General features: G+C 53.2%; 1 protein-coding gene and 4 non-coding genes across 7 annotated transcripts in view; 4 read left to right on the top strand and 1 right to left on the bottom strand.

The window, feature by feature from the left end:
• Positions 1-21,563, top strand: part of DHX37 (DEAH-box helicase 37) — a 28,972-nt gene extending 7,409 nt beyond the window's left edge. The window contains exons 4-27 of one of the 3 annotated variants that reach the window (XM_055322025.1): positions 299-629; positions 3,628-3,776; positions 4,846-4,938; positions 6,749-6,845; positions 7,741-7,854; positions 8,119-8,220; positions 8,471-8,585; positions 9,740-9,835; positions 10,052-10,134; positions 10,859-11,006; positions 11,624-11,700; positions 12,099-12,331; positions 13,703-13,814; positions 14,969-15,075; positions 15,211-15,399; positions 16,207-16,292; positions 16,414-16,530; positions 17,768-17,940; positions 18,726-18,840; positions 18,989-19,126; positions 19,314-19,408; positions 19,503-19,576; positions 20,855-20,952; positions 21,109-21,563. In XM_055322025.1, the coding sequence (XP_055178000.1) occupies positions 299-629; positions 3,628-3,776; positions 4,846-4,938; positions 6,749-6,845; positions 7,741-7,854; positions 8,119-8,220; positions 8,471-8,585; positions 9,740-9,835; positions 10,052-10,134; positions 10,859-11,006; positions 11,624-11,700; positions 12,099-12,331; positions 13,703-13,814; positions 14,969-15,075; positions 15,211-15,399; positions 16,207-16,292; positions 16,414-16,530; positions 17,768-17,940; positions 18,726-18,840; positions 18,989-19,126; positions 19,314-19,408; positions 19,503-19,576; positions 20,855-20,952; positions 21,109-21,188 (3,022 nt within the window). In that variant the 3' untranslated portion in view covers positions 21,189-21,563. Of the gene's footprint in view, positions 1-298; positions 630-3,627; positions 3,777-4,845; positions 4,939-6,748; positions 6,846-7,740; positions 7,855-8,118; positions 8,221-8,470; positions 8,586-9,739; positions 9,836-10,051; positions 10,135-10,858; positions 11,007-11,623; positions 11,701-12,098; positions 12,332-13,702; positions 13,815-14,968; positions 15,076-15,210; positions 15,400-16,206; positions 16,332-16,413; positions 16,531-17,767; positions 17,941-18,725; positions 18,841-18,988; positions 19,183-19,313; positions 19,409-19,502; positions 19,577-20,854; positions 20,953-21,108 lie in introns of those variants that run through there. The other 2 variants (XM_055322024.1, XM_055322026.1) reach the window with 2 other exon arrangements.
• Positions 21,564-23,755: 2,192 nt separating this feature from the next.
• On the bottom strand, positions 23,756-23,827 carry TRNAA-UGC (transfer RNA alanine (anticodon UGC)). Its single transcript has one exon. It is a non-coding gene; the product is annotated as a tRNA-Ala (tRNA).
• Positions 23,828-24,066: 239 nt separating this feature from the next.
• Positions 24,067-24,138, top strand: TRNAD-GUC (transfer RNA aspartic acid (anticodon GUC)). The gene has a single exon. It is a non-coding gene; the product is annotated as a tRNA-Asp (tRNA).
• A 1,653-nt stretch (positions 24,139-25,791) lies between these two features.
• Positions 25,792-25,864, top strand: TRNAF-GAA (transfer RNA phenylalanine (anticodon GAA)). The gene has a single exon. It is a non-coding gene; the product is annotated as a tRNA-Phe (tRNA).
• Positions 25,865-26,181: 317 nt separating this feature from the next.
• TRNAD-GUC (transfer RNA aspartic acid (anticodon GUC)) lies at positions 26,182-26,253 on the top strand. Its single transcript has one exon. It is a non-coding gene; the product is annotated as a tRNA-Asp (tRNA).
• The last annotated feature ends 466 nt before the right edge of the window (positions 26,254-26,719 follow it).

Here is a 26,719-nt window from a genome sequence, read left to right as displayed (position 1 = left end):
AAGACAGACAAGAATCAAGTGAATACATATATATCTAGTGCTGACAAGCACTAGCAGAAAAGAAAATAGGGAAAAAAGGTGGGGGGGAGATAGGAGAGTCACCCTGTTGGATGACAGTTGAGTCCAGTGAGGGAGAACGTACGTGCCTGGAGCAGGAACAGCAAGTGCAAAAGTCCTTAGGTGGGAAAGGGTATACTTTGACTCCTCGCTTCTGATGGATATATAGCGGCACAGAGCTGTGTCAGGTTGACAGGGCCACGGTAAGGCTTTTGTGCCTAACTTCTGGCTGTCCTTGCAGGAAGTCTGACAAGATCGAAGCCCAGAGGCAGGAGAAGATCAGCAGCCTCAGCGGGGCCCACCGGAAGCGCTATCGCCAGGAGACAGAAGAGGAGGAGTCTGAGCCCTCAATGGAGTCTGAACCCGAGGAGGCTCCTGCCACTGAGCCCACAGAGGCTGGAGCACGGACACTGCCACCTGCACCAGAGGCCAGGACTGATAGCCCAGGACCCAGTAGCCAACCCTCTCTGGCCGGGACTACTTCAGCACCACCAGCAGCAGCCTCCACCCCAGCCAGGCCCCCAGTGAAGCCTGCTGTCTTCATCCCTGTGAACCGCACCCCTGAGATGCAGGTTTGCTGCTCTGGTGTCTGTGATAAGCGCACAGGCTAACACAGTGAGGAGCTGGGGATATGGAGCGGGGACATCCCTGTGGCTTGAGCAGGCTGCCTCACTTGCTCTCCAGCGCCCTCACCTGTAGTGGGAACAGCTGTCCCTACCTGATAGGGTTGTAGGGACAGACGTGCAGGAGTCTGCACACAGCATTCCCAGCACAAAGAGCTGCTGAGATGGGTGTCTGTTGCTCCTATCCTCACCTGGTCACCATCACCCTTGGCCTCTGATTGTGGGTCCTGGCCCAGCTGGCCACTCAGCTTTCCACCACTTTCTAGCCCACTCCTGGGCTTCCCTCTCTTCACCTGCAGAACTGGGGGTGGTGGGGGCCTCCATCTCCGTGCCCAAGCGTGTGCCATGGGCCTGGCATGGGGAGTGTGATCTGCAGCCTCCAGCTGTCAGCCCAGCAGAGGATGCTGACATGGTCCCCACACTTGGGAAGGGTGACAAAAGCCGTGTCGGGGCCATGAGGGGAGATAGCAGGAGGGTCTGGGAAGGCGTCTAGGGCAGGAGCTAGGAGACCTGCAGGAGCCAGGGAGTGGGCTGGGTCCCAGAGGGGCTGTTCCAGAACACAGATTGTGTTGTAAAACCACTGGGATGTGACCAGCTCCTTTTTGTTTTTTAATGGGAAGACAAAAGAAAATATCAGTGCAGTGTTCTAGGTAAAAATAAGTACTACTTACTGAAACCGTGGTTTCTGTTACATGTATAATTATGTGTTTATATATAGTTAGGGCAGCTGACTTTTATTGAGAGTGTTCAAGCAGTGGTGAGGGAGATGGAGAGAGAGAATCTTTTTTTTTATTATTTATTCATGAGAGACACACAGAGAGGCAGAGGGAGAAGTAGGTTCCATGCAGGGAGCCCGATGTGGGACTCAATCCCAGGACTCCAGGATCATGCCCTGGGCCATAGGCAGGCACTAAACTGCTGAGCCACCCAGAATAGAATGTTTTAGATGAGCCCGTTAGCTTGCTTCCCCATGATGAAGGTGAGCAGTGGTTCATAAAACCTCTCCAGAGGCAGACCCGGTGGCACAGTGGTTTGGCGCCGCCTGCAGCCTGGGGTGTGATCCTGGGGACCTGGGATCGAGTCCCACATCGGGCTCCCTGCATGGAGCCTGCTTCTCCCTCTGCCTGTGTCTCTGCCTCTCTCTCTCTGTGTCTATGAATAAATAAATAAAATCTTAAAAGAAAACACCTCTCCACAATATAATACAGTTAACCCTTGAACAGCACAGGGGTTGGGGCACTGACTCCCCATGCAGTCAGAAACTCACATGTAACTTTTGACTCCCCAAGTTAACTACAAATAGCCTACTGTTAACCGGAAGCCTTATCAATAACAAGAAACAGTCAATTGATGCATATTTTGTATGTTTTGTGTATTATATACCATATTTTTACAATAATGCTAGAGAAAAGAAGATGTTATCAAGGAAGTCATAAGGAGAGACGCCTGGGTGGCTCAGCAGTTGGGCATCTGCCTTGGGCTCAGGGTGTGATCCTGGGGTCTGGGATCGAATCCCGCATCAGGCTTCTTGCAGGGAGCCTGCTTCTCCCTCTGCCTGTGTCTCTGCCTCTCTCTGTGTCTCCTGAATAGATAAATAAAATCTTAAAAAAAAAAAAAGAAGAAGTCATAAGGAGAAGAAAATACATTTATAGTTTTATACTTTTTTTTTTATAGTAATCTCTATGCCGATTGTGGGGCTCAAACCCATGAGATCAAGTGTCAGATGCTCTACTGACTGAGCCAGCCAGGTGCCCCTAGTTCTATATTTATAGAAAAAATTCCACATATATGGAAGTAGTCCCATACAGTTTATTTAATTTCTTTCTTTCTTTCTTTCTTTCTTTCTTTCTTTCTTTCTTTCTTTCTTTCTTTCTTTTCTTTCTTTCCCTTTCTTTCTTTCTTTCTTTCTTTCTTTCTTATTTATTTATTTATTTATTTCTTTATTTATCTATCTATCTATCTATTTGTTTATTTATCCCATACATTTTAAACCCAAGTTGTGTCTTTCAAGGGTCAACTGTATGTGCGTGGCATGTGTGCACATGTATGTACTGAGTGCTCTATGTGTGGGTTGTAGGAAAAAGCCTTAGAAAGTCACTGCTCTGGGGGCGCCTGGATGGCTCAGTTGGTTAAGCATCCGATTCTTGCTTTCGGCTTAGGTCATGATCCCAGGGTTGTGGGATCAAGCCCTGCAACCTGCTCCGCACTCAGCAGGGAGTCTGCTTATTCCTCTCCCTCTCCCACCCATGCGTGTGCACCGGCTCATGCATTCTGTCTCAAATAAATAAATAAATAAAATCTTAAAAAAAAGAAAGTCACTGTTCCAGAGTATGTGTCTAGGAGAAGAATTGCTGGGTTGCGGTTGCACATCCTCGACTTGTATAAAATTATGCCAGGTTATTTACTGGAGTGATCATATATAAATATAAACCCCATCCACGTCACTCTCTGCAGTAGCTGAGACTCTGGGCAGCCTGGGTGGCTCAGCGGTTTAGCCGTCACCTTCAGCCTAAGACGTGATCCCGGAGACCCAGGATTGAGTCCCGTGTCAGGCTTTCTGAATGGAGCCTGCTTCTCCCTCTGCCTATGTCTCTGTCCCTCTCTCTCTCTCTGTGTGTCTCTGGTGATTAAATAAAATCTTAAAAAAAAAAAGCTGAGACTCCTCTGCACCAGCCAAGCTGTCCCAAGGATATCTACCCTGACACTGAAGGACCCTGCCTATGTCTCTCTCCTGTGGGCTATGGGTCTCTGTCCCTGTCCTTAGCTGGCAGGGCTTCATTGATTTGCTGGGAAGGCTCATGGCATCCACATGCCCACTGGAGCCTCTACAGACAACCATGTCACCCTTAACAGTCTTCGCTGATCCCCTCTGCCATTTTGCAAGGGACTCCCCCACCCGCACCCCCGCCCCCAATTGCCTGAGCACTGACTCCATCTCTTTTGCCAGGAAGAACGGCTAAAGCTCCCAATTCTCGCTGAAGAACAAGTGATCATGGAGGCGGTGGCCGAGCACCCCATCGTCATTGTGTGTGGTGAGACTGGCAGTGGGAAGACCACACAGGTGCCGCAGTTTCTCTACGAAGCAGGCTACAGCAGGTGGGGGCTGGCCACAGGGTCCTCTGCAGGTCCCTTGGGTGATGGTGAAGATGCGATCCCCTAACATGAGCTCCCAGGGATCTATTGCTGGGATCATATGCTGTTCATATCCTGTGTGGCTTTGAGCAAGTTGCTTAACCTCTCTTGGCCTCAGTTTCCTCAGCTGTGAGATAAGGATAGCCTTTGCACCTACTTCATGTGTTATGTAGGTGAATGAGGAAATTTGTGTAAAATGCGTATTAGATCAGTCCCTGGCATGTGGGGTGATGCATTAACTAATGTCCCTTCCTGTTGACCTGTGTGCATCTTGGGGACCACCCCAGGTACATCGATCTGCCAGGAAGGTTCATGGGACTCAGCATGTAGTTGTACACAAGTGTGACTTATTAGAACAAAAAGCACAGAACACAACTAGCAGAGGGGAGAAGTGCGTGGGGTGAAGTCTGGGAGAATCAATCACAGGCTTCCAGAGCCCTCTCCTGGGAGAGTCACATGGAAGCAGCACGTTGTGACAACCGAGTAAAGTGTTGTCACCAGGGAAGCCCAGTAGAGACGGAACTCCCAATGTGTCCATTGAGGTCAGCTAGGCACCCTCTCCCTAGGACCTGCCCTAGTCCCAGGTGCCCAGAAGGGAAGCAGGTGGTCAGCATCAGCCACACTATACAGACGGTCCAGGCACATGACCAGGAACCCTCCCAAATTCAGATCCCAGATGCCAGCCGCCACCAACCCAGCAAGCAAACCTTTCTAAGGAGAGCAGCCCCAGGCCTGCTATGTTAACTGTTTTTTGCACAGCCTAGAATCGGGCCTGTGCTTGGCTGGCTGTGGGCGAAGTCCACCCGGGTCCCCTTCTGTCAGCAGCTGCCTAGTTTCTGCCTGTGTCTTTCCTGGTAGGCTGTGACCCCAAAGTGTCTCTGTGCACCCACAGGTCATTCCCTTTTGCTGTTTAGGGGCTCCTTGCCTGGCGCATGTTCCATCACCCTTGGATCCTGACATGGAACCACATGTAACTGTGGGATGGACAAGTGGGGCCAAGTACTGCTTATGTGTTGTGTTCTCCCTCCCCCAGTGACAACAGCATCATCGGCATCACAGAGCCCCGGCGAGTCGCTGCTGTGGCCATGTCCCAGCGAGTGGCCAAGGAGATGAATCTGTCACAGCGGTGAGGGCTCTGCCTCCTGGAGGAGGGGTGAGGGTGGTCCTCTGGCCTTGCCCAGGGGCTAGCTGTCTGGCACGTGCTGAGCATCCTTTGGGCCCTGTCTGTTCCAAGGGTGCTTGGTGGGAGTGTTGCTTCTGCACCATGCAAGAGGGCTTCCCACACTCTGGACAACAGGACCATCCTGGGGAGGGGGCCACAGAGCAAGGCAAGGCAGCTGGGCGCTTGGGCTCACTTCTTGCACAGTGCACTAGGGGACCGTGACCCATACAGGGACCTAGGGGCAGAGCAGGGCAGCAGGCAGCCAGATGCAGGCAGGCATTGCTCGGCATTGGCAAGGTAGCTTAGGCAAGGTCCCTGAGTGCAGATCCTCTGCTGGCATTCAGGCTGCGGGACTTACTTTGGAGCACAGCAGAGCAAGTACAGCACCTGCTTGAGAATGGCTTGGGGCTGTGTTTGTAATGCATGTGTCTGGGCCCCAGGCAAGATTATGGTATTTAGTTTCCAAGCGGTGGCATGTCCAGTATGGTCTGCAACTGAGATAGCACAGAAGAACATAGTTTCCTTTATCTGTCTTGTTACTGAATGTTTGCGGGTCATCACTTGCTGTGCACCTGGCCCCTCCTGGGACTGGCATGTGAGTGGAGGAGGCATGTTCTGTTTGCATGTTAGGGGCAGCAAGGGACCCCCAGTGTGTTTCTCATGGATCCTTCTAGACAGCCATAGGCACAGACAAGCATCTGTGTGTGTCTCTCTGTATTCCTCTCTGAGAGGAATGGTTATAGAAATGGTTTATTCTGTGTCTTTCCTGGTGCATTTAATGGTATATATTGAAAATAACAATATGTACAAAACCGCCGTATTTTGTCATCCTTTTTAACTTTTTATTGTGGAAATTTTAAGCACAGACAAAAGTAGAAAGACTAGTGAATGGATCTCTGGGTGGCTCAGTGGCTTAGCACCTGCCTTCGGCCCAGGGCATGATCCTGGAGTCTGGGATCGAGTCCCACATTGGGCTCCCTGCATGGAGCCTGTTTCTCCCCGTGCCTGTGTCTCTGCTTCTCTCTCTGTATCTCTCATGAATAAATAAAATCTTTGAAAAAAAAAAAAAAAAGACTAGTGAATGAGCTCCCATGGACCTAAAACCAAGTTTCAACGATTGTCAAGTCATGCAACTGCGCCCCCCTCCCCTGGGGGTTTAGAAGCCAGTGCTGGCTTCAGAGAAGTTTATCCTCAAGGTTCCACAGTGTGGGGCTGAGAGATCAAGAATATTTTATTTTTTAAGATAAGGAATCTATAAAGCAATTTTATTTTATTTTTTTATTTTTATTTATTTATGATAGTCACACACAGAGAGAGAGAGAGGCAGAGACATAGGCAGAGGGAGAAGCAGGCTCCATGCACTGGGAGCCTGACGTGGGATTCGATCCCGGGTCTCCAGGATCGCGCCCTGGGCCAAAGGCAGGCGCTAAACCGCTGCGCCACCCAGGGACCCGTATAAAGCAATTTTAGCACCCTTACCACAACTAAAACTTGTGAAACTCTGCAGTGTCGTCCTGTCCATGCTCTTTTCTGAAAGGTTTTCAGAGTTGGTTGTTTGAATTAAGCTCCAGCCAAATCTACCATGTTTGGTAGATCTATCTTTTGGAGGGCTGCCACAGCCCCTCTGCGTCACGTTGGTGACAGAACAGGCCGGGCACTGTCTGTGCTATGTGGGGAGAGCTGCTGGGCCAGGCCTCAGCTCTGGCCTTGGTGTGGCCTCGTGGCTGCAGCAGGTCAGGTCCTTGCCTGCCTGAGCTGGAGCCTATCTCCGCAGGGTCGTCTCCTATCAGATCCGATACGAAGGAAACGTGACTGAAGAGACCAGAATCAAGTTCATGACGGATGGTGTATTGCTGAAAGAAATCCAGAAGGTTGGTCCCTCATCTTCTGTCACAAAGCAAGGCTGATGAGCATGGGGTGGGGAGTTCACATGGCACCTGGAGGTGAGCAGTTGGCTTGCCAGCCGCTGGCACACGGTGCTACTATGTGACCTTGGGCAAGTCACTTCACTTCTCTGAGCCTTAACTTCTTGGTCTGCATGCCTGTACTTTACTCATATATTTGTTTTGAAGCAAAAATTTCATGATGCATGAAGGCACCTTAGCCTGGCACCTAGCAGGTGCTCTTTAAATGTGAACTCGTTATTATGGTTTGGTTCACAGACATTGTGCATTAGTCACATGCATATCACTCCTTGCTGGCTGTGTGACGTCCATCTGGGCAGGGACCTCTGGGGAGGGCAGATGTGATGCCTATCTCCTCTACCATGACACCAGCCAGGGACACCTGGGACCACCCAACATGGCTGAGTATGGCTCCTTTCTGTATGATGTACACTGTCTGATTGCCCTCGGTCCCACCTGCCACCACCTCATTTCTGTTTCCTGCCTACCCTCCCTGCTCTACAGGTGTCTGGATTTGGTAGCTTGGCTCTAATACATGGTAGCTGCCCTTCTTCCAGCAATTTCTCTGCAAGGCCCTAGCCCCAGGCCCTCAGCTATGCACTTTACAGATTGTAATTGTCATGGAAACCTGACTGTGACCCTGTCAGGTGGGTCCCATTGCCCCATCTAACAGGTGGAGAACCGGCCCAGAAGAGATGAGTAACTTGCCTGAGGTCACGGACCAGGGTTCCCCCTGACCAAGTGCTCCAGGATCCATGCCAGCTATGAAAGGGGCTCCTGGAGGGGGAGTTTTGGGGTGCGGGTGACCTTGGAATGGCTTGGGCCTGGGCCAGCAGACCTAACCACACTACCCCCTCCCCAGGATTTCCTGCTGCTTAGATACAAGGTGGTGCTCATCGACGAAGCCCACGAGAGGAGCGTGTACACAGATATCCTCATTGGCCTCCTGTCCCGCATCGTGTCTCTCCGGGCAAAGGTAGGGCAAGTTGTAGAGAGCAGCCAGGGAACCCCTTGCGAGCCACAGCCAGGGCTCCTATCCCCCCATCAAGAGCTTGGGCTCCCTCTGCCCGCACCCACCTGCTGCTGTGGGATGATCTCCAAGAAGAGGATCCCCTGGACCATTGCTGGGACTGTGGCTCTCCATATGAACAACCCCTTTATCACTCCACCCATTGAAATCGTGGGTCTCACCTTGGAAGCTACTGTCCTTCCCTCTGTCACCGGGTCTGTCATCCCACAGAGGCACCTGCCGTTGAAGCTGCTCATCATGTCGGCCACGCTGCGGGTGGAGGATTTCACGCAGAACCAGCGGCTCTTCCCCCAGCCGCCCCCAGTCATCAAGGTAGTGCCTTGGGCTGGCCAGGGGAGGCAGGGCCTGTTAGGATTGACAGTGGAACTCCTAGTTGTGAGGAAGCCAAGCTCTGGGGAGGCCCTGCCTGCTGATGGAGGCTGGGGGCTGGGGGTGTGCCCACCTGAGAGTGAGTGGGAGGGAGGCATTAGGGAGCTGCTCGCACTGAGCTAAGAGCTCAGAGGTCCAAAAGGCCAGGGCAAGGGGAGGCTCAGCTCGGTGCCTTCTTGGGCATGTGTCTCAGGTGGAGTCCAGGCAGTTCCCAGTGACAGTGCACTTCAACAAGCGGACCCCACTAGAAGACTACAGTGGCGAGTGCTTCCGGAAGGTCTGCAAGATCCACCGCATGTTGCCAGCAGGTGAGGCCCTGGGGACCAGAAAGGCTGGACCTCTTTCCCCTCCCGCCTCTGGCTCTTCCCTGATGGTGGGATGTCCGTAACACAAGCTTCACCACTCTAACCATTTGTAAGCACGTAGTTCAGTGGCCTTCATACATTCATGGTATAGGCATGCCTCGTTTGCTGTGCTTGGCTTTATTGTCCTTCGTGGATACTGCATTCATTTTACAAATTGAAGGTTTGTAGGCATCTCTCTGCGCCAAACAAGTCTGTCAGTACCGTTTTTCCAGCAGCACTCACTCACTTCATGTGTCTGTCACGTCCCGGTAATTCTCACAGTATTTTAAACTTTTTCATAGATGTTTTGGTGATCTGTGGTCAGTAATTACAACCTGCTGAAAGCTCAGATAGAGGAGTTGCTTTTTAGACACCATGCTGTTGCACACAATAGATTACAGCTCAGCGTAAACGTAACTTTCACCTACGCCGGGAAAGCAGGCCTTCGTGTAACTCACTTTATCGTGACGCTCGCTGCATTGGGATGGTCCAGAAGAAGACCCACAGTACCCCTGGGGCGCACCCATGCTGTGACCTGTCCTCAACATCCCTCTGCAGAGCATTTTTGTCACCACGAAGTCTGTCCCTGTTAAACGCTGACCCTCCCTTGGGCCCTACCATTCGACTTTCTGTCTCTACACGTTTGTTTATCCCAGACGTTTCATACAGAAGGATTCCCGTACCATGTGGGCTTTCTGCCTGGCTTCTTTCACGTGACACCTCGCTTTCAAGGCGCAGCCACATTGTGCCTGGTAATGGCTGCATCCTATTCTGCTGTGTGGAGAGACTACCGCCTGTTCATCCTTCACCAGTTGATGGGTGCTTGGGTTGCTTCCACCCCTTGGCTGTTGTGAATAGAGTTGCCATGAGGTCTGCGTGCAGGTTTTGGGTTGTGTCCCCCTTTCCCAGGAGTCGTGCAGCCAGGTCACGCAGGAGGTCTGTCCAGCTCCCCGTCACACGTCTTCAGTCTGGGTGGAAGCTGCCCACTGCTCATCTGGGTTTCTCAGTCCTGCTGTCCCCGGCCCTGCCTCACTCCTGGCTTTTCACAGATGCTTGTTGTTAAGTCGATGTTTTCCCCATGAATGAAGGGATAGTGAGGGGTCTCGTTCTTTCTGCAGGAGGCATCCTGGTGTTCCTGACGGGGCAGGCAGAGGTGCATGCACTGTGCCGCAGGCTGAGGAGAGCCTTCCCGCACACCAGATGCAGGCCCCCAGGTAACCTGGCAGCACCTGGCCCTGGGAGGTGGCAGGTGGTCAGCCTTGGCCCCAGAGCCCCCGCACGGGAGAGCCTGGTGCCCGTCCCTGCCCTGCAGTTCCCCCCAAGGAATGGCCAGCACTACAGCAGCCTTACTGTGGACAGTGAAGAACAGAGTCCTCATAGCCTGAGCCTGGTCTCAAGAGGTCTTCCTCCTGACTCTGCTTCTCTTGCAGAAAAAGAAGATCAAGAAGATTCAGTAGAGGAGATGCGCAAGTTTAAGAAATCCAGGACAAGGGTGAAGAAGGCCCAGGCAGCGGTGTGTAGAGGCTTGTGGGGTAGGGGGAAGCTCGGGGCTCTTACACCCTTGTGTCTATGGTGGCCAACAGCCCTATGTAGCTGTGTAGATGCAAATTCAGTTTAAACAAAGTAAAATTCAGTTCCTCGGTTGTATCAGACACATTTCAGGTGCTCAGTAGCTGGGGCTACTCATGACTGTATTGGGCAGCATGGGCCTGAACATTCCTACCATGGAAGGAAGTTCCCTTGGATAGTGCTGCTCCAGAGGCTGCAGGAGGGCCTATGGGCCAAGAAGAAGCTTCTGGAAGGCCGGCCCTCAACACCTGAGCTGGGCCTATGAGCATCTCTGGGAGGGCAGGGAGAACCAGAGCACGGGGTCCCTGGTGTTGGCTGGACAACCGAAGAGGGGAGCATTCTGCCCCAGGCATCCCCATAATGTCGTGGATCTGTGGGTAATGCATCTTACTTGGAAGTCACTAACACCCTCCCCCCGCGCCCGCTGTGTTTAGGACCTGCCAGGTGATGCTCTAAATGCCTCCCAAGTGTTGACTGGGTCCTCACAGCAGCCCTGAGGCCAAGTGATATGAGTCCTATGGTTGTCCCTATGACAAGGACGGTTGCCAGAGCTGCCCAAGGCCATGTGGCTTGCAGGAGGAGGGGGAGGCAGGGTCTCGTGCTTGAACGTGATTGTCTTTCCTGCTTTGTGGCCCACATCCATGGTTCTCATGTCTTGTTCGCCATAGATGTTGCCTCAGATCAATTTGGACAGCTACTCGGTGTTGCCAGCAGGCGAAGGCGACGAGGATAGGGAAGCAGAGATGGATGAGGAAGAAGAGGCGGCTCTGGGCTCCGACCTTGACCTAGACTTGGGGGATGACGGAACAGATGGAGGTGTGGCCTGGGCAGGGACCCCCGTCATGCTCCTTCAGTCATTCATTCAACAGGTGTCTGTTGAGTGCCTGCTATGTGCCAGCCCCTGTTGTTAGGCCCAGACTTCTTTGTCCCGAGCCTCAAGGAAGCCAGGCTTCCTGGCCACTTTGTGCCTGCTGTTTGCTGAGCAACTGCCTGGCAGAGTAGACCCTCAGATATTTGGTAGTGTTAATTGTAATGGGAGCACTCAGCTTTGCTGGGTAAATGCAGGCCTCAGGGCTGGCTGGGAGGGTTGCCCAGTTCCAGGGCCCCCTGTTCAGAGATGGTCCAGGGCTGCATGGGTCACCCCAAAGGCACCCAGCAGGCAGTAGGGCTCGCAGCCAGACCTCTGAGAAGGAGATTGCATAGGAGATTGTATAGCGTGCCAGGCATTTCCCACCTGGGTCAGGATAGTGGGGCGTGAAGAGCCTTCAGGAGCCTCTCAGACTCTGACCCAGATGGTGCTCACCCACTGTACTGGTCCCAAGGGCAAAGGCCCCTGGCAGCAGGCAGGACAGGTTAGGGGGTGTTGGACAGCCTGAGGGGGGTTCCCGCCGTGGTTGTTTGGGAGTGCCAGCCGGCTTCTGCTTTCCCTGCAGGTGAGAAGCCAGATGCCTCGCTCCCCCTCCATGTGCTCCCGCTCTACTCTTTGCTGGCCCCAGAGAAGCAAGCGCAGGTACCAGGGTGGGGTCTGGGGTGGGTGCTTGGTGGATGTTTGGCTGGGCGGGGGCCACCTTGCCTCGTGGGGGCACCTCCTAAGAGCAGCAGGATAAAGGCAGGGCAAGTCCGGGGTTGTCCTTGTCATCAGCAGTTTGATCAGCACCCCCAGTTTTGAGAGGGTGTTGGGATCTCTGGAGAGGAACACTTCCTTGCATTTATGCAGGTTGTTGTGGCCCGAGGCAAGGGGAGGGCTTGTCACCTTTGCCCCTTCTGGCCCCCTCACCCCCCAGCCTAACTGACTTCTCTAGGATCATGAGAAAATTCCTGGCTTTGCCCCCCACCCCCACCCCTATACCATGTCTGTCCCCACAAATTCCTGATTCTGGTGCTTCTTTCCCTCCCCAACAATCCCAGGTCTTCCAACCTCCCCCAGAGGGTACACGGCTGTGTGTTGTAGCCACCAATGTGGCCGAGACGTCCCTCACCATCCCGGGCATCAAATACGTGGTGGACTGTGGGAAGGTCAAGAAGCGGCACTATGATCGTGTCACTGGCGTCTCCTCCTTCCGAGTCACCTGGGTGTCACAGGCCTCAGCTGATCAGCGGGCGGGCCGAGCAGGCCGGACAGAGCCAGGCCACTGCTACAGGTGAAGTTCCTTGGGCCTCTCCAGTGACTTTGGGGTCACTGTGCAGCTTCCCAGCAAGGAACAAGGAAAGGGGGTCCCCTCCTCTGTCTGCAGGGAGTGCTGTTGGCTGGAGACGGTCCTTGGGGTACTCTGCAGGGCTTCGTTGGCTCTCAGACACTCCTGTTCTTTATTCAGACCCCAAAGTAGATACTTACTTAAGCAGCTTTGTTTCCATTTTATTTTGTGACGGCTTCATGGAGGTGAAATTAATCTACAAAAAATGTCACCATTTAGAAGCCTGCAGTTCTGTGGTCTTCAGTGTCCTCAGAACAGCATTGCCACAGCCTGTTGCCAACATTCTCGTCACCCCGAAAGAGACCCACATCCCTGCTTCCCGTCCGCACTCTTGGACATATGTCTCCACCTCCCAGGTCTGTCCTTGGGGAGGGGCTGCTGGGTCACATGGCCACTGTTTACTGCAATGACTCTGCTGTGTGGCACTCTGAGCCACAGGAGGTTCCAATTTCCTGCATTCTTCACGATACCTGTTAACTTTTCCTTTTTTTTTTTTTTTTTTAACTGGAAGGGTGCTATGGCAGCTCCCTGGGCTTCTGGTTTGCATTTCCCTGATGGCTAATGACCCTGAGCATTTTCTCCTGTGTTTGTTGGTCACTCATCTGTGTTCTTTGGAGAAATTCTTTTTCAGATCTCTTGCTTATTTTTTAACAGGGTTATTTCTTTTTTATTGTTGAGTTGAAAGAGTTTCTTTCCTTTTTTTTTTTTTTTTAATTATTGATGATAGTCACACACAGAGAGAGAGAGAGAGAGAGAGAGAGGCAGAGACACAGGCAGAGGGAGAAGCAGGCTCCATGCACCAGGAGCCCGATGTGGGATTCGATCCCGGGTCTCCAGGATCGGGCCCTGGGCCAAAGGCAGGCGCCAAACTGCTGCGCCACCCAGGGATCCCGAAAGAGCTCTTTCCTAATCTGGATATTAGATCCATATCAGAGGTGCCATTGGCAAATAATTTCTCCCAACCTGTATCCTTATACTCATTTTTGATAGGTTTATTGCTGGTTTTGTTGATAATTGTTTTAAATTACGAAAAAAGGACAGTGAGAGATTGTGCAAAGAAAACTAGTGAGAAGTGACAATGGTTGCAGTTTGCTGGTGATGGAGTGCCAGGTGCTGCTCTCCATCCCCCACATGGCATCTGAGACCTCTGCCCTGCCCTGAGGGGGCAACTACTTAGCCCGGTCCTTGAGAGAGGGAAACAAGGCAGGAGGAGGGTCCGTGGCTGAGTGGACATCCAGTGCCAGGTAGCTTGGCTGAGTTCCTCTTTTATTTATTCATAAAATAATTCTGTTATCCTTGGTGCCTCTCCGGGCCCAGGCTCTATTCATCTGCGGTTTTCAGTGACTTTGAGCAGTTTCCTCCTCCTGAAATCACCAGGCGGCCAGTCGAAGACTTGATCCTTCAAATGAAAGCACTCAACATTGAAAAGGTCAGCGGTGGCCCCAGCCCTGCCTATACCCCACTGAGCCCCCATCACCCTGGCCCCAGCCCTGCCTGCACCCCCTGAGCTCCCATTGCTCTGTGTCCCATTCTGTTGCGGCAGCTACAGCCCCATGTGGGCTGGCTTCCAAATGCAGGGAGCCCAGGGCTGAGCCTTGCTGTGCTGGCCCTGGGCCCTGGGCCCTCCCACTTCCCAGGGCTATACCCCTTGAACAGCCAGAGGGCCTGCCCACTGCACAGAGGGCTGCCGTTTTCCTGGGGCTCACAGAATGTTCTTTTGCCACAGTCATCTGCCTGGCACAAGAGTGTCCTCACTTTGCCCCTGTCCAGGGGTCACCTGCTTTCTGCTGCTCCATGGGGAGGGGCGTACCAGCAGAGAGAGTCCCTGGGCCCATCACTTGTCATTCCCATTCCTTCCTCCCCGACCCTAAAGTCTCTGTGGCTTTGTCTATTTTCGACATTCTTAGAAATGGAATTATTCTATAAATTCCTTCAAGGGTCACATCCCTCGTGGCATGTCTCAGTACTTCCTTCGTTTTTCTGGCCAAGTAATGCTCCAACTTGGGGCCAGGCCACATTCTGTCTGGTCATTCCTCTGTCGGTAGCCACCTGTGTTGTCTCCACCTCCGGCCATTAGGGGCAGAGCCACTGTGAACGTGGGTGTATACACACTTACCAGACACTTTTTGTGAGTCAGTCAGTTACTCAGGTGCCACCATTCCTGAGCCCAGTCCCTCTGTCTCCTCACCGTGTTGTTGTGCAGGCACATTTCCTCCTGTTTGCTCCATGCTGTCTCCCTGGGAGTGGGTGGCCTTCCTGTTACATGCACGCTCAGCAGAGGCAGAGCCCTCATCTTGGGCTTTCTTGATCTCTGTTGGCCAGGAACAGCCCCCGGCACACATTAGGTGCTCAGTCTTGCTTTTGAGTGTGTGGATTCTGTGCATAAATGAAGGAATGGGACTTTTGGGGTTCCCCTGGCTTACAGACCAGGAAAGTGCCCGGGGCTCCTTTCTGAGTGAGTGGTCTTAGGACAGGTGCAGGAGCGCCATCCTCCCACCAGGCCTGGCCTGGATGACCCTTGGGGTCCCCATACTTGCTTCTCTGCATTCATGGCTGCCTCCTGCCACGTCTCCCCCTGCCCAGGTCATCAACTTTCCTTTTCCAACCCCTCCGTCTGTGGAGGCCCTCATCGCCGCTGAGGAGCTGTTGATTGCGCTGGGTGCCCTGCAGGCGCCCCAGAAAACAGAAAGGTGGGTAGGGTGGGGGGCGGGGTAGCAGGCAGCCCAGTTCGCAGCCCGTGCTCTGCCCTCCCACTCCTGAGCTCACCTGAGCACCAGGGCCGGCCGCGTAGCCGTGACGCCCCCACCGCACACCTCTTCCTCCAGCGTGAAGCAGCTGCAGAGGTCCTGGCTGGGCTGCCCCATCACTGCACTGGGCAGGACCATGGCCACGTTCCCCGTGGCGCCCCGCTACGCCAAGATGCTGGCACTGAGCAGGCAACACGGCTGCCTGCCCTACGCCATCACCATTGTGGCTGCCATGACAGTCCGGGAGCTGTTCGAGGAGCTGGACAGGTGGGCACTGGGGGGCTCGGCGCAGGCCACAAGGGGCCGCCTGTGCTGAGCGATGACTGGGAGCCCGACCTCCGGGGTGGGGTCGCTGGCGTGTTGAGTGACTTTGTGCACGTGCTGGTCCTCCCCAAGCCCAGCAGCGTTCTGATCCTTGAAGAGCTCTGTCTTCACTTCTGGAGCAGCACTGATTGTACACTGGCTAAGAACCCAGGTTCTGGGCCACACTGCCTGGGTTCAGATCCTCCTCCCGCCACTTCCAAACTGTGGCTTCAGGGAGGCGACTTTATCTCTGTTCCTTATCTTTCACATCCGGAAAATGAGGGTGAGATATTAATTAATAATAACTGAGTTGTCAGGGTGAAAGTCGTTAACACGAGCAAAGGGCTACAAATCATGCCTGACGCATACATTACCCTAGATGTCCGCTCTTTGAGGTTTGGGGAACCATGATAGTAACGAGATCATTCAGGCCACACTCGGTGGATGTAAAGGTTTCTTGTTGTCACCTTTAAGTATAGATGTGTAAGGTGTTAGTTGTTTATTGGATTCTTTGTATCAGTCTTTAGATGTGGAAAGGCGGTCAGTGGTCCAGTGGTCGGGTTAGGAGGCACGCACTGTTTTAATCTCATAGGCTGTTGGTGGTAAATTATGGGCCTAAAACCTTAATCGTGTTAGTCAGTGGCTCCCCCAGGCATTTTCTCTGCCTCTAAGCCTCTGAGCTTGCCCTGATTAACTAATGTGTTCCCTGCCCCCACCACCCGGAGGGCGGCCAGGCAGCAGCTCAGGGTGTGTGTGTGTTTGTGTTTGCAGACCTGCCGCCAGTGATGAGGAGCTGGGCCGGCTAAAGGACAAGCGGGCCCGGGTGGCCCAGATGAAGAGGATCTGGGCAGGGCAAGGTGCCTCTCTCAAACTCGGAGACATCATGGTGCTGCTGGGTGTGTGCCAGGTGTGGCATAGAGGGGTGGCGGTCAGGCAGGCTGGGCCAGGGCGGCAAGTGAGTGCACCCCTCATCCACAGGTGCCGTGGGAGCCTGTGAGTACTCTGGCCGCTCACCCCAGTTCTGTGAGGCCAACGGGCTTCGGTACAAGGCCATGATGGAGATCCGGCGCCTGCGGGGCCAGCTGACCACTGCAGGTACCATCCACCCCCCACCCCCGATGCCAGCCTCTGGGGGCTCCCCAGGCCCTCTCAGGCAACACCCGGCAGAGAACTTTACCGTTTCAGTGATTTAGGTTGATTTGAGCGATGTTAACCACATTCCATTAATCCCTGTTACCATGGATTCCATTTGCAAATTCACCTACTCACTGAGAATTACTTCTAACCCAAAACCAGTACTGAGTGCCTCTTGGCCATACCCACCAACAGAGGGGGTAACATGCCCCCTGTCTCTCATCAGGCTATTCCTCCGTCTCATCTTTTTCCTTGGTAATGTCCCTCTTCATCACCCTCTGTCCCCAGGATCGGCCTGGACCTGCTCTTTGCCACATCTGCTTCCCCGCAACCCTCCATAGTCTCATCCTGGGGTTCCCCTCTCCCTTGCACCTCAGCCAAGTAGAGGGCCCCTTTTGGGAGTAAGGGAGCAGCCGACAGTTCAGTCCCCTACTTTCTGCCCCTGAGCTGGGCTGCTGGAGACCAGGCCGGGGGGGGGGGGGGGACTCTGGCAGGCACTGGAGGCTACTTTCTTACTATCTCTTAGTTTTTTTTCCCTTTATGTTAAACATATGTTTTGCTGAAGGTTTGTAGAAAAGACAGAGGAGGTTTAGGGAGAAAACTTCAGAACAGAAACCATCTGCCTCCTGCCAGCCCTGCTTCCTTCCAGATTCTGATCCTCCTCCTCCCTGCCACACCCCCCTCCAAGCTGCAGGACCCAGAGCCCCCTTCTCCTTTCTTGTCCTCCAAGGAATCTGCACAGCTTCAGGCCCTCGTCCCATGCAGAGTGGGGAGGCCTGGCCTGAGCTCACGCCTGGCTCCGTGGCACAGGTGACTCCCACCAGCCGCGTAGATGGCGTTGCTCTGCTGTCCACACTGGGGGATGACCCACTCATCGGGTCCCTTCCAAGCATGCAAGGTCCTGCACTGGGGCCAGTGAGGAGGTCTTGTGTGGGCCCAGCAGGCTCTTCCCTAGCAGCTCGCTCTGCTGCCCACTAAGGAACTGGGGCTTTGTTCTAAGGAAGAGAAGGACGAAGGTTTCGGGCATGCAGCTAGCTGTGCCCTGCAGAGGGTTCTGGTGGCCTTGGTGGAGAAGAGGCAGAGTAAGCCTGGAGCTCCACGTTCAGTGGTGCAAGCCCTTCCAGAAGGTCAGGGCAGGGGCAGCCCCAGGCCTCACTGTCCCTACCACTGCTGTTGTCACACTTGGCTCTCCCCACAGTCAATACCGTGTGCCCTGAGGCTGGGCTCTTCATGGACCCCAAGATGCAGCCGCCTTCCGAGAGCCAGGTGACCTACCTGCGGCAGATTGTGGCGGCCGGCCTGGGTGACCACCTGGCCCGCAGGGTCCAGAGTGAGGACCTGTTGGACGACAAGTGGAAGAATGCCTACAAGGTTGGCCCCAGGGATGCGCGGGTGTGTGGGCAGGTGGCCGTACCAGCCTCCCCACCACCCTGCCCTCCCTAGCTGTTTCAGGGCCTGCCCGCCTAGGCACTCCACATCACTGGCGAGGGGCTGCCGGGAGCCACATTCTCCTCACCCACGGGAAAGGCCACGCCAGGGAGCAGGGTGGGGTGTATGATGGGTTCACATATTCCTTTGTGAATATTCCTTAGCTTTGCCCCCAACTTTATTTTTGTAACTACATTGAGCGAGAAATCGGATATCGTAAATTCACCTTTTTAAGGCGTCCAATCAGTGGTTTTCCGTCTCTATGGAGCCATGTGACCATCCCCACAGTAGGCTTCAGAGCATCTTCATTCTCCCCCAAAAGACATCCATGCCCCCTAGCAGTGGTTCCCCATTTTCTGCTCATATCCCCACCCTGTGAATCTACACAGACATGGGTGGATTTGTCTGCTTGGGACATTTCACAATAGTGGTTTGTGCTTCTCTCACGTGCCATCCTGTGTTCTGCTTCATCCACTTGGCAGCCTGGCTCTGCAGAGCAGTGGGTGGTACTGCTCATACAGGGCCGCCCCATGTGTATCCATGTGCATGCATGCACACACGCATACACATGCATGCACACATAAGCACACATGCATACATGGCCACGCCATCAGAGACCAAATGCTCTCCTGCCCTCCAGCTGAGTGCCTAATCGAATTCCTGTGGGTGAGTCTCACCTGGCGTCCCTGCATCTCCTGGACTCATACTTGCTCTTCTTCTCTCTGCAGACCCCTCTCCTTGATGACCCCGTCTTCATCCACCCCAGTTCTGTCCTTTTCAAAGAGCTCCCAGAGTTTGTGGTCTACCAGGAGATCATGGAGACCACCAAGATGTACATGAAAGGTAGCCAGGCTGGTGGCTGGCCCCCTGCCTGACCCACTGCCTGACCCACTGCAGCTATGTCACTGGGACCCTGCGGGGGAAGAACCTTGGGCCTCTTCCCTGCCACAGTGCCCACTGTGACCCCTGGCCTTCTCTTCCTGGCCCCCAGGCGTTTCGGCTGTGGAGGTCCAGTGGATCCCAGTCCTGCTGCCTTCCTACTGCCAGTTTGACAAGCCCCTGGAGGAGCCACCCCCTGTCTACTGCCCAGAGAAGGGGCGGGTGCTGTGTCACCGGGCCAGTGTGTTCTGTGAGTCAGGGTGACTTCCTGCCGGCCTTGGGTTCCACACCATGTGCCCTGGAAATGTATGTCATAGGTGATGTCACCTCAGGCCTTCTGCCTCTTTGGTGGGTGGGACCGGGGGCTCAGGAACAGGACTGGGGATCTGGGGAACCCCCCCACCCCAGCCCCTTGCTCATGGACTCTGGCCCTCCAGATCGTGTTGGCTGGCCGCTCCCTGCAGTCCAGGTGGAATTTCCAGAGGGTATTGACTGTTACAAGCACTTTGCCCGGTTTCTGCTGGAAGGGCAGGTAGGCAGCCCAGGAGCTCCCTCACCCCCTTGCCCGGTACCATGGGCAGAAAGTGAGCCAGAATCCCTCACCCCGTCCCGTGGTCTCTCCTCAGGTTTTCCAGAAGCTGGCCTCCTACCGGGGCTGTTTACTGTCCAGCCCTAGCACGATGCTGAAGACATGGGCCAGGTATAGGCTTCCTCGGGAGCATCAGGGTAGCAGGTGGGGGTGAAGGGAGCCAATGCAGTGTTAGTGCCTTGGGGCGGCTGTAGCAAAGTACCACCAACCAAACAGCTTAAAACAACAGAAGTGTGTTTCTCACAGCCCCAGAGGCCAGAAGTTGGAAGTCGAGGTATCAGCAGGGCTGTGCTCCCTCTAAATGTTCTAGGGGAGGGCCCTTCCTGCCTCTCCTGTTCCTGGTGCATCCAAGCATTCCGTGGCTTGTGGTCACGTTCCTCTGATGTCTGCCTTTTTATTCATGTTCTTGTGTCTCTCTGTGTTTTCTCTTCTTATAAGGACTCCCAGTCATTGGATTTAGGGTTCACCCAATCCAATATGAACTTCTCTTAAGTAATGATATCGGCAAAGACCTTCTTTCCAAATAAGGTCACTATTGGAGGTTTTAGGGAGACCCTGGTCAGCCCATTATGAGCTCCAGGTGTCAGCAGGAGGCATCCTGCACATCTGAGCCTTGGAGGCTGCCTGCCGGCTGAGCATAGACTCACCCCCATCCCAACAACCTTCTGCTTATCTTTGCCCCTCCCTTTTGCTTTCTTTCTGCCCGTAACCCAGCTCCAAGAAGGCAACGTCCCCTTCCTAAGGCTGGCATCCTAGACGGGGCAGGGGGCTTGACACATAGGGAGCAGGCAGGCATGCACATGTACCAGCATTCCCTGGGAGTCGGTGGGCGCGTGGGGCCAGGTGCCCCCTGCCAGTCAGGTCCTTGACCCAGCAGACAGTCTTGAGCCCCCGCTCTGTGCCAGGCATGTTCTCATGCTAGGATACAGACACAACCCTGTCCCTGTGGAAGATGACAGCAAAGAGAACATAACTAGTACAGATGGCATGTGGGAACTGGGCTACAAAGGGACAGAGCAGGATGGTGGAGATGAGGCATCTGGTGGAGTAGGATTGGTCAAAGGAGTCTGAGCAGATGGGGAGGAGGGAAGGTTGTAAGCAGAAATGTGGAGGAAGGTTCTAGGTAGGATGAGCAGCATGTACAGAAGCAGTCTGGGTGGGAGCACTTAGTGATGATGAGGAAAGCCAGGGTGGGATCAGATTCAAGTGTGAGAGGAGATGGGGTTGGAGGGGTGATAGAGTCTAGATCCTTCTCCTTGGCCAACACCCACAGCATGACAGAGGGAGACCCTTCACTGTCCTAGGTAAGGCTGGCCTGGCAGTGGTACCCACCCCATACCACAGCTTCTGGGCACAGTGATGCCCTACAACCTGCATCCCCACCTATAGGCTGCAGCCCAGGACAGAGAGTCTTCTGAAAGCCCTTGTGGCTGAGCAAGCCAACTGCCGAGAGGCCTTACTGGCTGCTTGGACAAAGAATCCCAAATGTGAGTTTGACCAGGGCAGATGACCTGTGGCCAAGGGGCTGCACATGGACAAGATGGGACCCACCTGGGCAACCCAGGGTAGGTGGGAGGATCTGCCCTGCAGCGGGCAGCAGGGTACAGAGCCACTCTGACTGCCTGCCCTCCTGCCCCCTGCAGACCTGCTTGCTGAGTATTGCCAGTGGCTCCCAGAGGCCATGCACGCCAACGTTGAGAAAGCCTGGCCCCCCAACCTCTGACCACTGACCTGAGGCCTGGCTGCGAGGCCAGGGACTGGTCTGGGGACCAAGGGGGCTGGTGGTGGCCAGTTTCCAGCATGGTCACCCTGGTGTGTGGACTGCTCCTGGGAGGCAGGTCAAGCCTCTGGAAACCCTCATTCATCTTAGATACAAGACATCTGGACATTTTATAACTATTTATTATTTGGTGGAGAATGGTTTTATCTCACATGCCACTCTGGGGACTACATTAGTCCCTGAGAGTTAGCAGGGCTGGGGGCACAGCCGTGGTGAGCAGGAGGGTGACCTCATTCTTTCCTATGTGTCCCCTTCCCAGCAAGGGTGGTGCTCCCTTTCCAAGCATGTCACTGTAATAAATCTGAGCTGTGAGAACAACTGCGTGCGAGTCTAGCAGATCTCTGATTGTGGGGGTGGTCTTGGGGACATTGCCCACATGCACTAGTCTGGGTGGGTGCTCACCCAGGTGTTCCAGCATGTGTGTAGCGGTTGATTCCCTCTCCTTAACCCAGGCATTTGTCCTACATCAATTTGTGCTAATATTATAGTGTAAACACATAAATTCCGTAACATGAATGCATAAATAAAACAACAGATATACACGTTGAATATTCCAAAATCACTCACTTTCTCCACAACCTGGGCACTGACCCCAGTGGACCCCCAAACCAGAAAGTTTCCCCCTACTTTCCCCACATTCAAGCCATCTGCAAGGTCTGTGGGTCCTACCCCCAGAATTTGTCCAGAGCTTCCTCATGCTCCCCAGCTCCACTGCCGCACACACCCCAGATCTCAGATTCCCACCCTCTGCCCAGCAAACCTCCAGCAGCTTCTGTTTGGCCATGGTGGTGACATCCTGGCTAGTCTCCCAGCGTCCACCTGCTGGCCTATGGTGTATTCTTCACATGGCAGCCAGAGCGAGCCTTTTAGCACCTAAGTCTGATCCTGTCCTTCCACATCAGGCCTTCTGGAATCTTTGATGATAAAATTCAAGCCCCTTGGACCCTCATTCACCAAATTCCATGCACAGGGCTTGGTTTCTGTCCCTTCAACACAGCGCCCCACCCCCAAGACTCAGGCCTTAGCACCTGCCACGGTCGCTGCTTCTGCAGATAGGTCTCCCTGGTAGCTTGTTCACAGCAGTGCCCACACCCTCCCCCTTCATTCTCCATCCCATCAGTGTTACTGCGTTGGCAAAACTTACCCTAATCGCTGAACACTAGTCTCTAAAACTCAAACTTCGCTTATCCAGGAATACTGGAATACTTAATTAGCACTGTACCTGGGCACACAGTAGGTGCTCAATGCATGCAAGAGTCACTGAATACATGACCAGTTACAAAACCCTCCTCAGAAATCACTGCCTTAATCCAGTTAAGAAATGGGCAGAGGACCTGAATCGACACTTCTCCAAGACACCCAGGTGGCCAACAGACACATGAAAAGATGCCTGACCTCACTCCTCATTGAGGAAACAAGCCAAAACCACACTGAGATGTCACCTCACACTTGTCAGAATGGCTAAAATTAACACAAGAAACAACAGGTATGAGGGGTGACTGGGTGGCTCGGTTGGTTAAGCATTTGCCTTCGGCTCAGATCATGATCCACATCAGGCTCCCTGCTTGGTGGGGTTCTCCCTGCTTGTACTCTCTCTGTCTCCATCAGATAAGGGAAAAAAAAAAAAAACAACAATGGGTGTTGGCAAGGATGCCAAGAAAAGGGACTCCTCATGCACTACTGGTGGGAATGCAAACTGATGCAGTCACTCTGGAAAACCATATGGAGTTTCCTCAAAGAGTTAAAAATAGAACTACCCCTACATCCAGCAATTGCACTAGGATACAGGCACCCCAGTGTTTATAGCAGCATTATCAATAGGCAAACTAGGGAGAGGGCCCAGATGTCTACAGACTGAAGAATGGATGTGGGGTAAGAATGGATGTGGGGTGTGTGTGTGTGTGTGTATCTATAGATCTAGATATATAATGGAATACTACTCAACCATCAAAGAGAATGAAATCTTGCCATTTGCAATGATGTGGGTGGAGCTAAAGACTATTGTGCTAAATGAAATAAGTCAGAGAAAGACAAATACCGTATGACCTCCCTCATGTAGAATATAAGAAAGAAAACAGGATCACATATGAAGGAAAGGGAGAGAGAAAGAGAGGGAATGAAATCCTAAGAGACTCTTAAGGATAGAGAAGAAACTGAGGGTTGATGGAAGTGGGGGATGGGCTAGATGGGGGGTGGGCATGAGCACCGGGCGTTGTATGTAAGTGATGCATCACTAAATTCTACTCCTGAAACCAATATTGCACTGCATGTTAAAAAATCACTTCCTGATGGCTCAAATAATGTGGATTCCTGGACCCACCTCTGACTGCTCCACGGAAATCTCGAAGGGAGAAAGGACTTCCACATCTGGGACCAGGTCAGGGAGCTTTCCTAGCGCTGCCCTGTCCATGGAAGCGTATTTCTCAGACCCACCAATCGGGGGCACCTGGGACCCCTTGCCTGTGCTACCCTCCTTCAATGCGACTAATTTGAAGCAAAAAATAAATAAGTGGAGATGCCGGGGATTGAACCCGGGGCCTCATACATGCAAAGCATGCGCTCTACCACTGAGCTACATCCCCTAGCTGTGGGTTGTGCTTCCTAGAAATCAGGATATCTGAGTCCACATCTCCGTCCTTTTTGCACATTTTTTTCCTTGTTCAGTGTCTCACCGATTCCGAGAGAGACCTCCCGGAAGGCCCCTTCTGAGGGGGCAGCCCACTGGCCGGGGATGCCGAAGCTTCCCCTTTAGAAATCTGGGCAGAATCGGACAGGCATTCTACCTATATGAATTAACTCGGAGAGGGGGCAGGAGGGCTCATCCTCGTTAGTATAGTGGTGAGTATCCCCGCCTGTCACGCGGGAGACCGGGGTTCGATTCCCCGACGGGGAGGCTGGGGCACCCATTTTAACAGTAAAACAGGTTTTCCTGGCAGGCTGGGTGGTCGTGCTCGGTGTATAAAACACGTGTATATTGTGAGTATGTTATTAACCTCTCATTCTGAGGCATCACATAATAGCTAACAGTTAAGAGGCTCTTGCCGTGCACGGGCTCCTTGATGCACACTCTGTGGTCGCATTAGGCTGGTGTGAAGTGCAAGCAGAGAGCAGCTCCCCAGCTTGGCCTAGGTCGCATCAATCACAGTCTACTCCGGACACTGCCTATTGGCATAGCTGGGAAGACTCTTGCCTTCCATTCTGTTCCTGTTTGCACTGTTTGAATTTTATTTTTCTCCTTCCTTCCCTACCTCCCTCCTTTCCTTCCTTCCTTTTACTTTTTCCCCTCCTTTCTTCATTTGATTTTTACCAAAATGATACACTTAAGTGGTTTCTAAAGAATGGTTTTTGAAGAACTACGGAGGTAGTGGTTGCACAGTATTGTGAATATACTGAATGCCACCAAATTGTTTACTTTGAAACGGTTAATTTTATGTTATGTGAATTTCACCTCAATTTTTTAAAAGATTACTTGAAAAAAAAAAAAGGTCAAGACTTGTTTGGGGAGGAGAGGAATGGAACAGGTGGATGGGAGTGTAAAAGGCTTCAACCCATTCGGAAAAGTGCATGGAAAGCTGTGTATTCCATCTAACCTGATAAGCCAATGCATGAAATTTTGCCTTTGAAGAAACAATGCAAAAGGAAAGCCTACATGCAAACAACCTTGGTTTATTTTGTTTCATAGCATTGTTACTATATCAAATATCTGGTTAGTGTATTTGTGACCGGGCCAGAGGGTCACTAGGTGCTTAGCAGACACTCATTAAATGGCTTCACATCCTAAAGGACCTCCCCACTCCACATCCTCTCCCAGACACCACTGCCCTTCCTTTTCCCAAAAGGAAGGGAAGCAGACAACCCCAAACCTAGAGGCCAACATGTTGATCTCTTGCAGAGATGCCTTGAAGCTCAGCAGGTGCCACAGGTATGGTGGCCACGCCTGGATTCTGGATCTGAGTCACTCACTAACCCAAGGAAAGTCACAATCCCGCCAGTGTGTCCTCCACCCAGCTCGGCTGGTCGGCATCCCCGTCCCTGTCACACCCTTACTTATTAGGCTGCTTGGGGAGTTGCACGTAAGGGGTTAATTTGTTCCTATCACAAAAAAAGGAGGTGGAAAAAAAAATAAAGAGGAGGTTGAGAAAGTGGAGTTCTGAGCCAGGTAGTCTTCGTTCATCCATTCATCTGCTCATCAATTCAACGGACATTTATTAAGCACCTACAAGGTGCCAGGCACAAGCACCTACAAGGTGCCAGGCACTGTTCTGGACCTCGAAGGATACAGAATTGACCCTCAGGGGCTCTGTCATTTTAGCTGGGGGCATAGAGAACGGACAAGGACAAACATACCTAAGCTCAGAGTAAGCAGTAAGGGGCTGGGTGGGGAGGGGGGGGTGGGGAGGGGGGTTGGGAAGCGGTGACCTTGAAGGACGGGGAAGGGTAGGTGCGGGAGTCCCCGCTGGCCCCGCGCGGCGCCGCGCATCCTCGGGCTGACACCGGGCGGGCAGGACGACCAGGAGGAGCGCGGCGCAGCGCGGCCCTAGCGGCGGCCGAAATAGCTCAGTTGGGAGAGCGTTAGACTGAAGATCTAAAGGTCCCTGGTTCGATCCCGGGTTTCGGCAGCCTCCCCCGTTTTTTTTTTCCCCCAACATGAAAGGGAGGAGTTAAAAGCTTTTTCTTCTTAAATAAAAAAATAGAACCTACATGAACGGACGGAAATGAATTCTTCCCAAGCAGTAAACGGGTTTCGGTTTGCTCTTAAAAGTTCCGAGCGGGATCCGCGGCAGCCGGAGCGGGAGGAATCTTCCTGACAATCGGGACTTCCAGCCAGGCTGTGTGCTACCCCGAAAAAATACTCGGCCTCGTGTTGTGCGTTGAGACGCAGCGGAACTTGAATGTGCCTTAAAAAGGGCACCTGAAGAGGCGTCGCCAGGGCCGGTCCTCGTTAGTATAGTGGTGAGTATCCCCGCCTGTCACGCGGGAGACCGGGGTTCGATTCCCCGACGGGGAGGCTGCTGAGCTCTTTTGTTTTTACTTACCATTCTGATCACGTTCTCCCCCACCCCCCCCCCACCCCAATTTCTCTTCCACTTTTGCAGAAACTCCTTACTCTGGGAGAACCAACCCCACCGGCTGGCGGGCTTCTGTCCCGCGGTCGTGCATCGCGAGGGCCTGGCTGCAGTCACTGTCCATCCAGCTCCCTAGCGTCACCTGGTTACAGGACAGAAGACCCAAGTGCTCGCACTGCAGCCATATTTCCCATCTCCTGCAAGCCCACCGCGTTGCTGTGGGTGCTGTGGGTGCTGAGCCGGCTCGATGGTGTCCCCTCCACCCCCACCCCAACAAGACTGCCAACTCGCAAGGCCAGGAAATGCTCCTGCTGCTGCAAATAATTCCACCCTCTCATATCTTGCTCCAGCCCAGGCTGGCCCTTAAAAAAAGTTTATGGATTTGAGAAGGGAGGTAGGAGGATGCTA

The sequence above is a fragment of the Nyctereutes procyonoides genome, unplaced genomic scaffold (assembly GCF_905146905.1).
Source record: "Nyctereutes procyonoides isolate TBG_1078 unplaced genomic scaffold, NYPRO_anot_genome, whole genome shotgun sequence".
NCBI lineage: Eukaryota > Metazoa > Chordata > Mammalia > Carnivora > Canidae > Nyctereutes > Nyctereutes procyonoides.
This window is presented reverse-complemented; position numbering and strand designations above follow the sequence as displayed.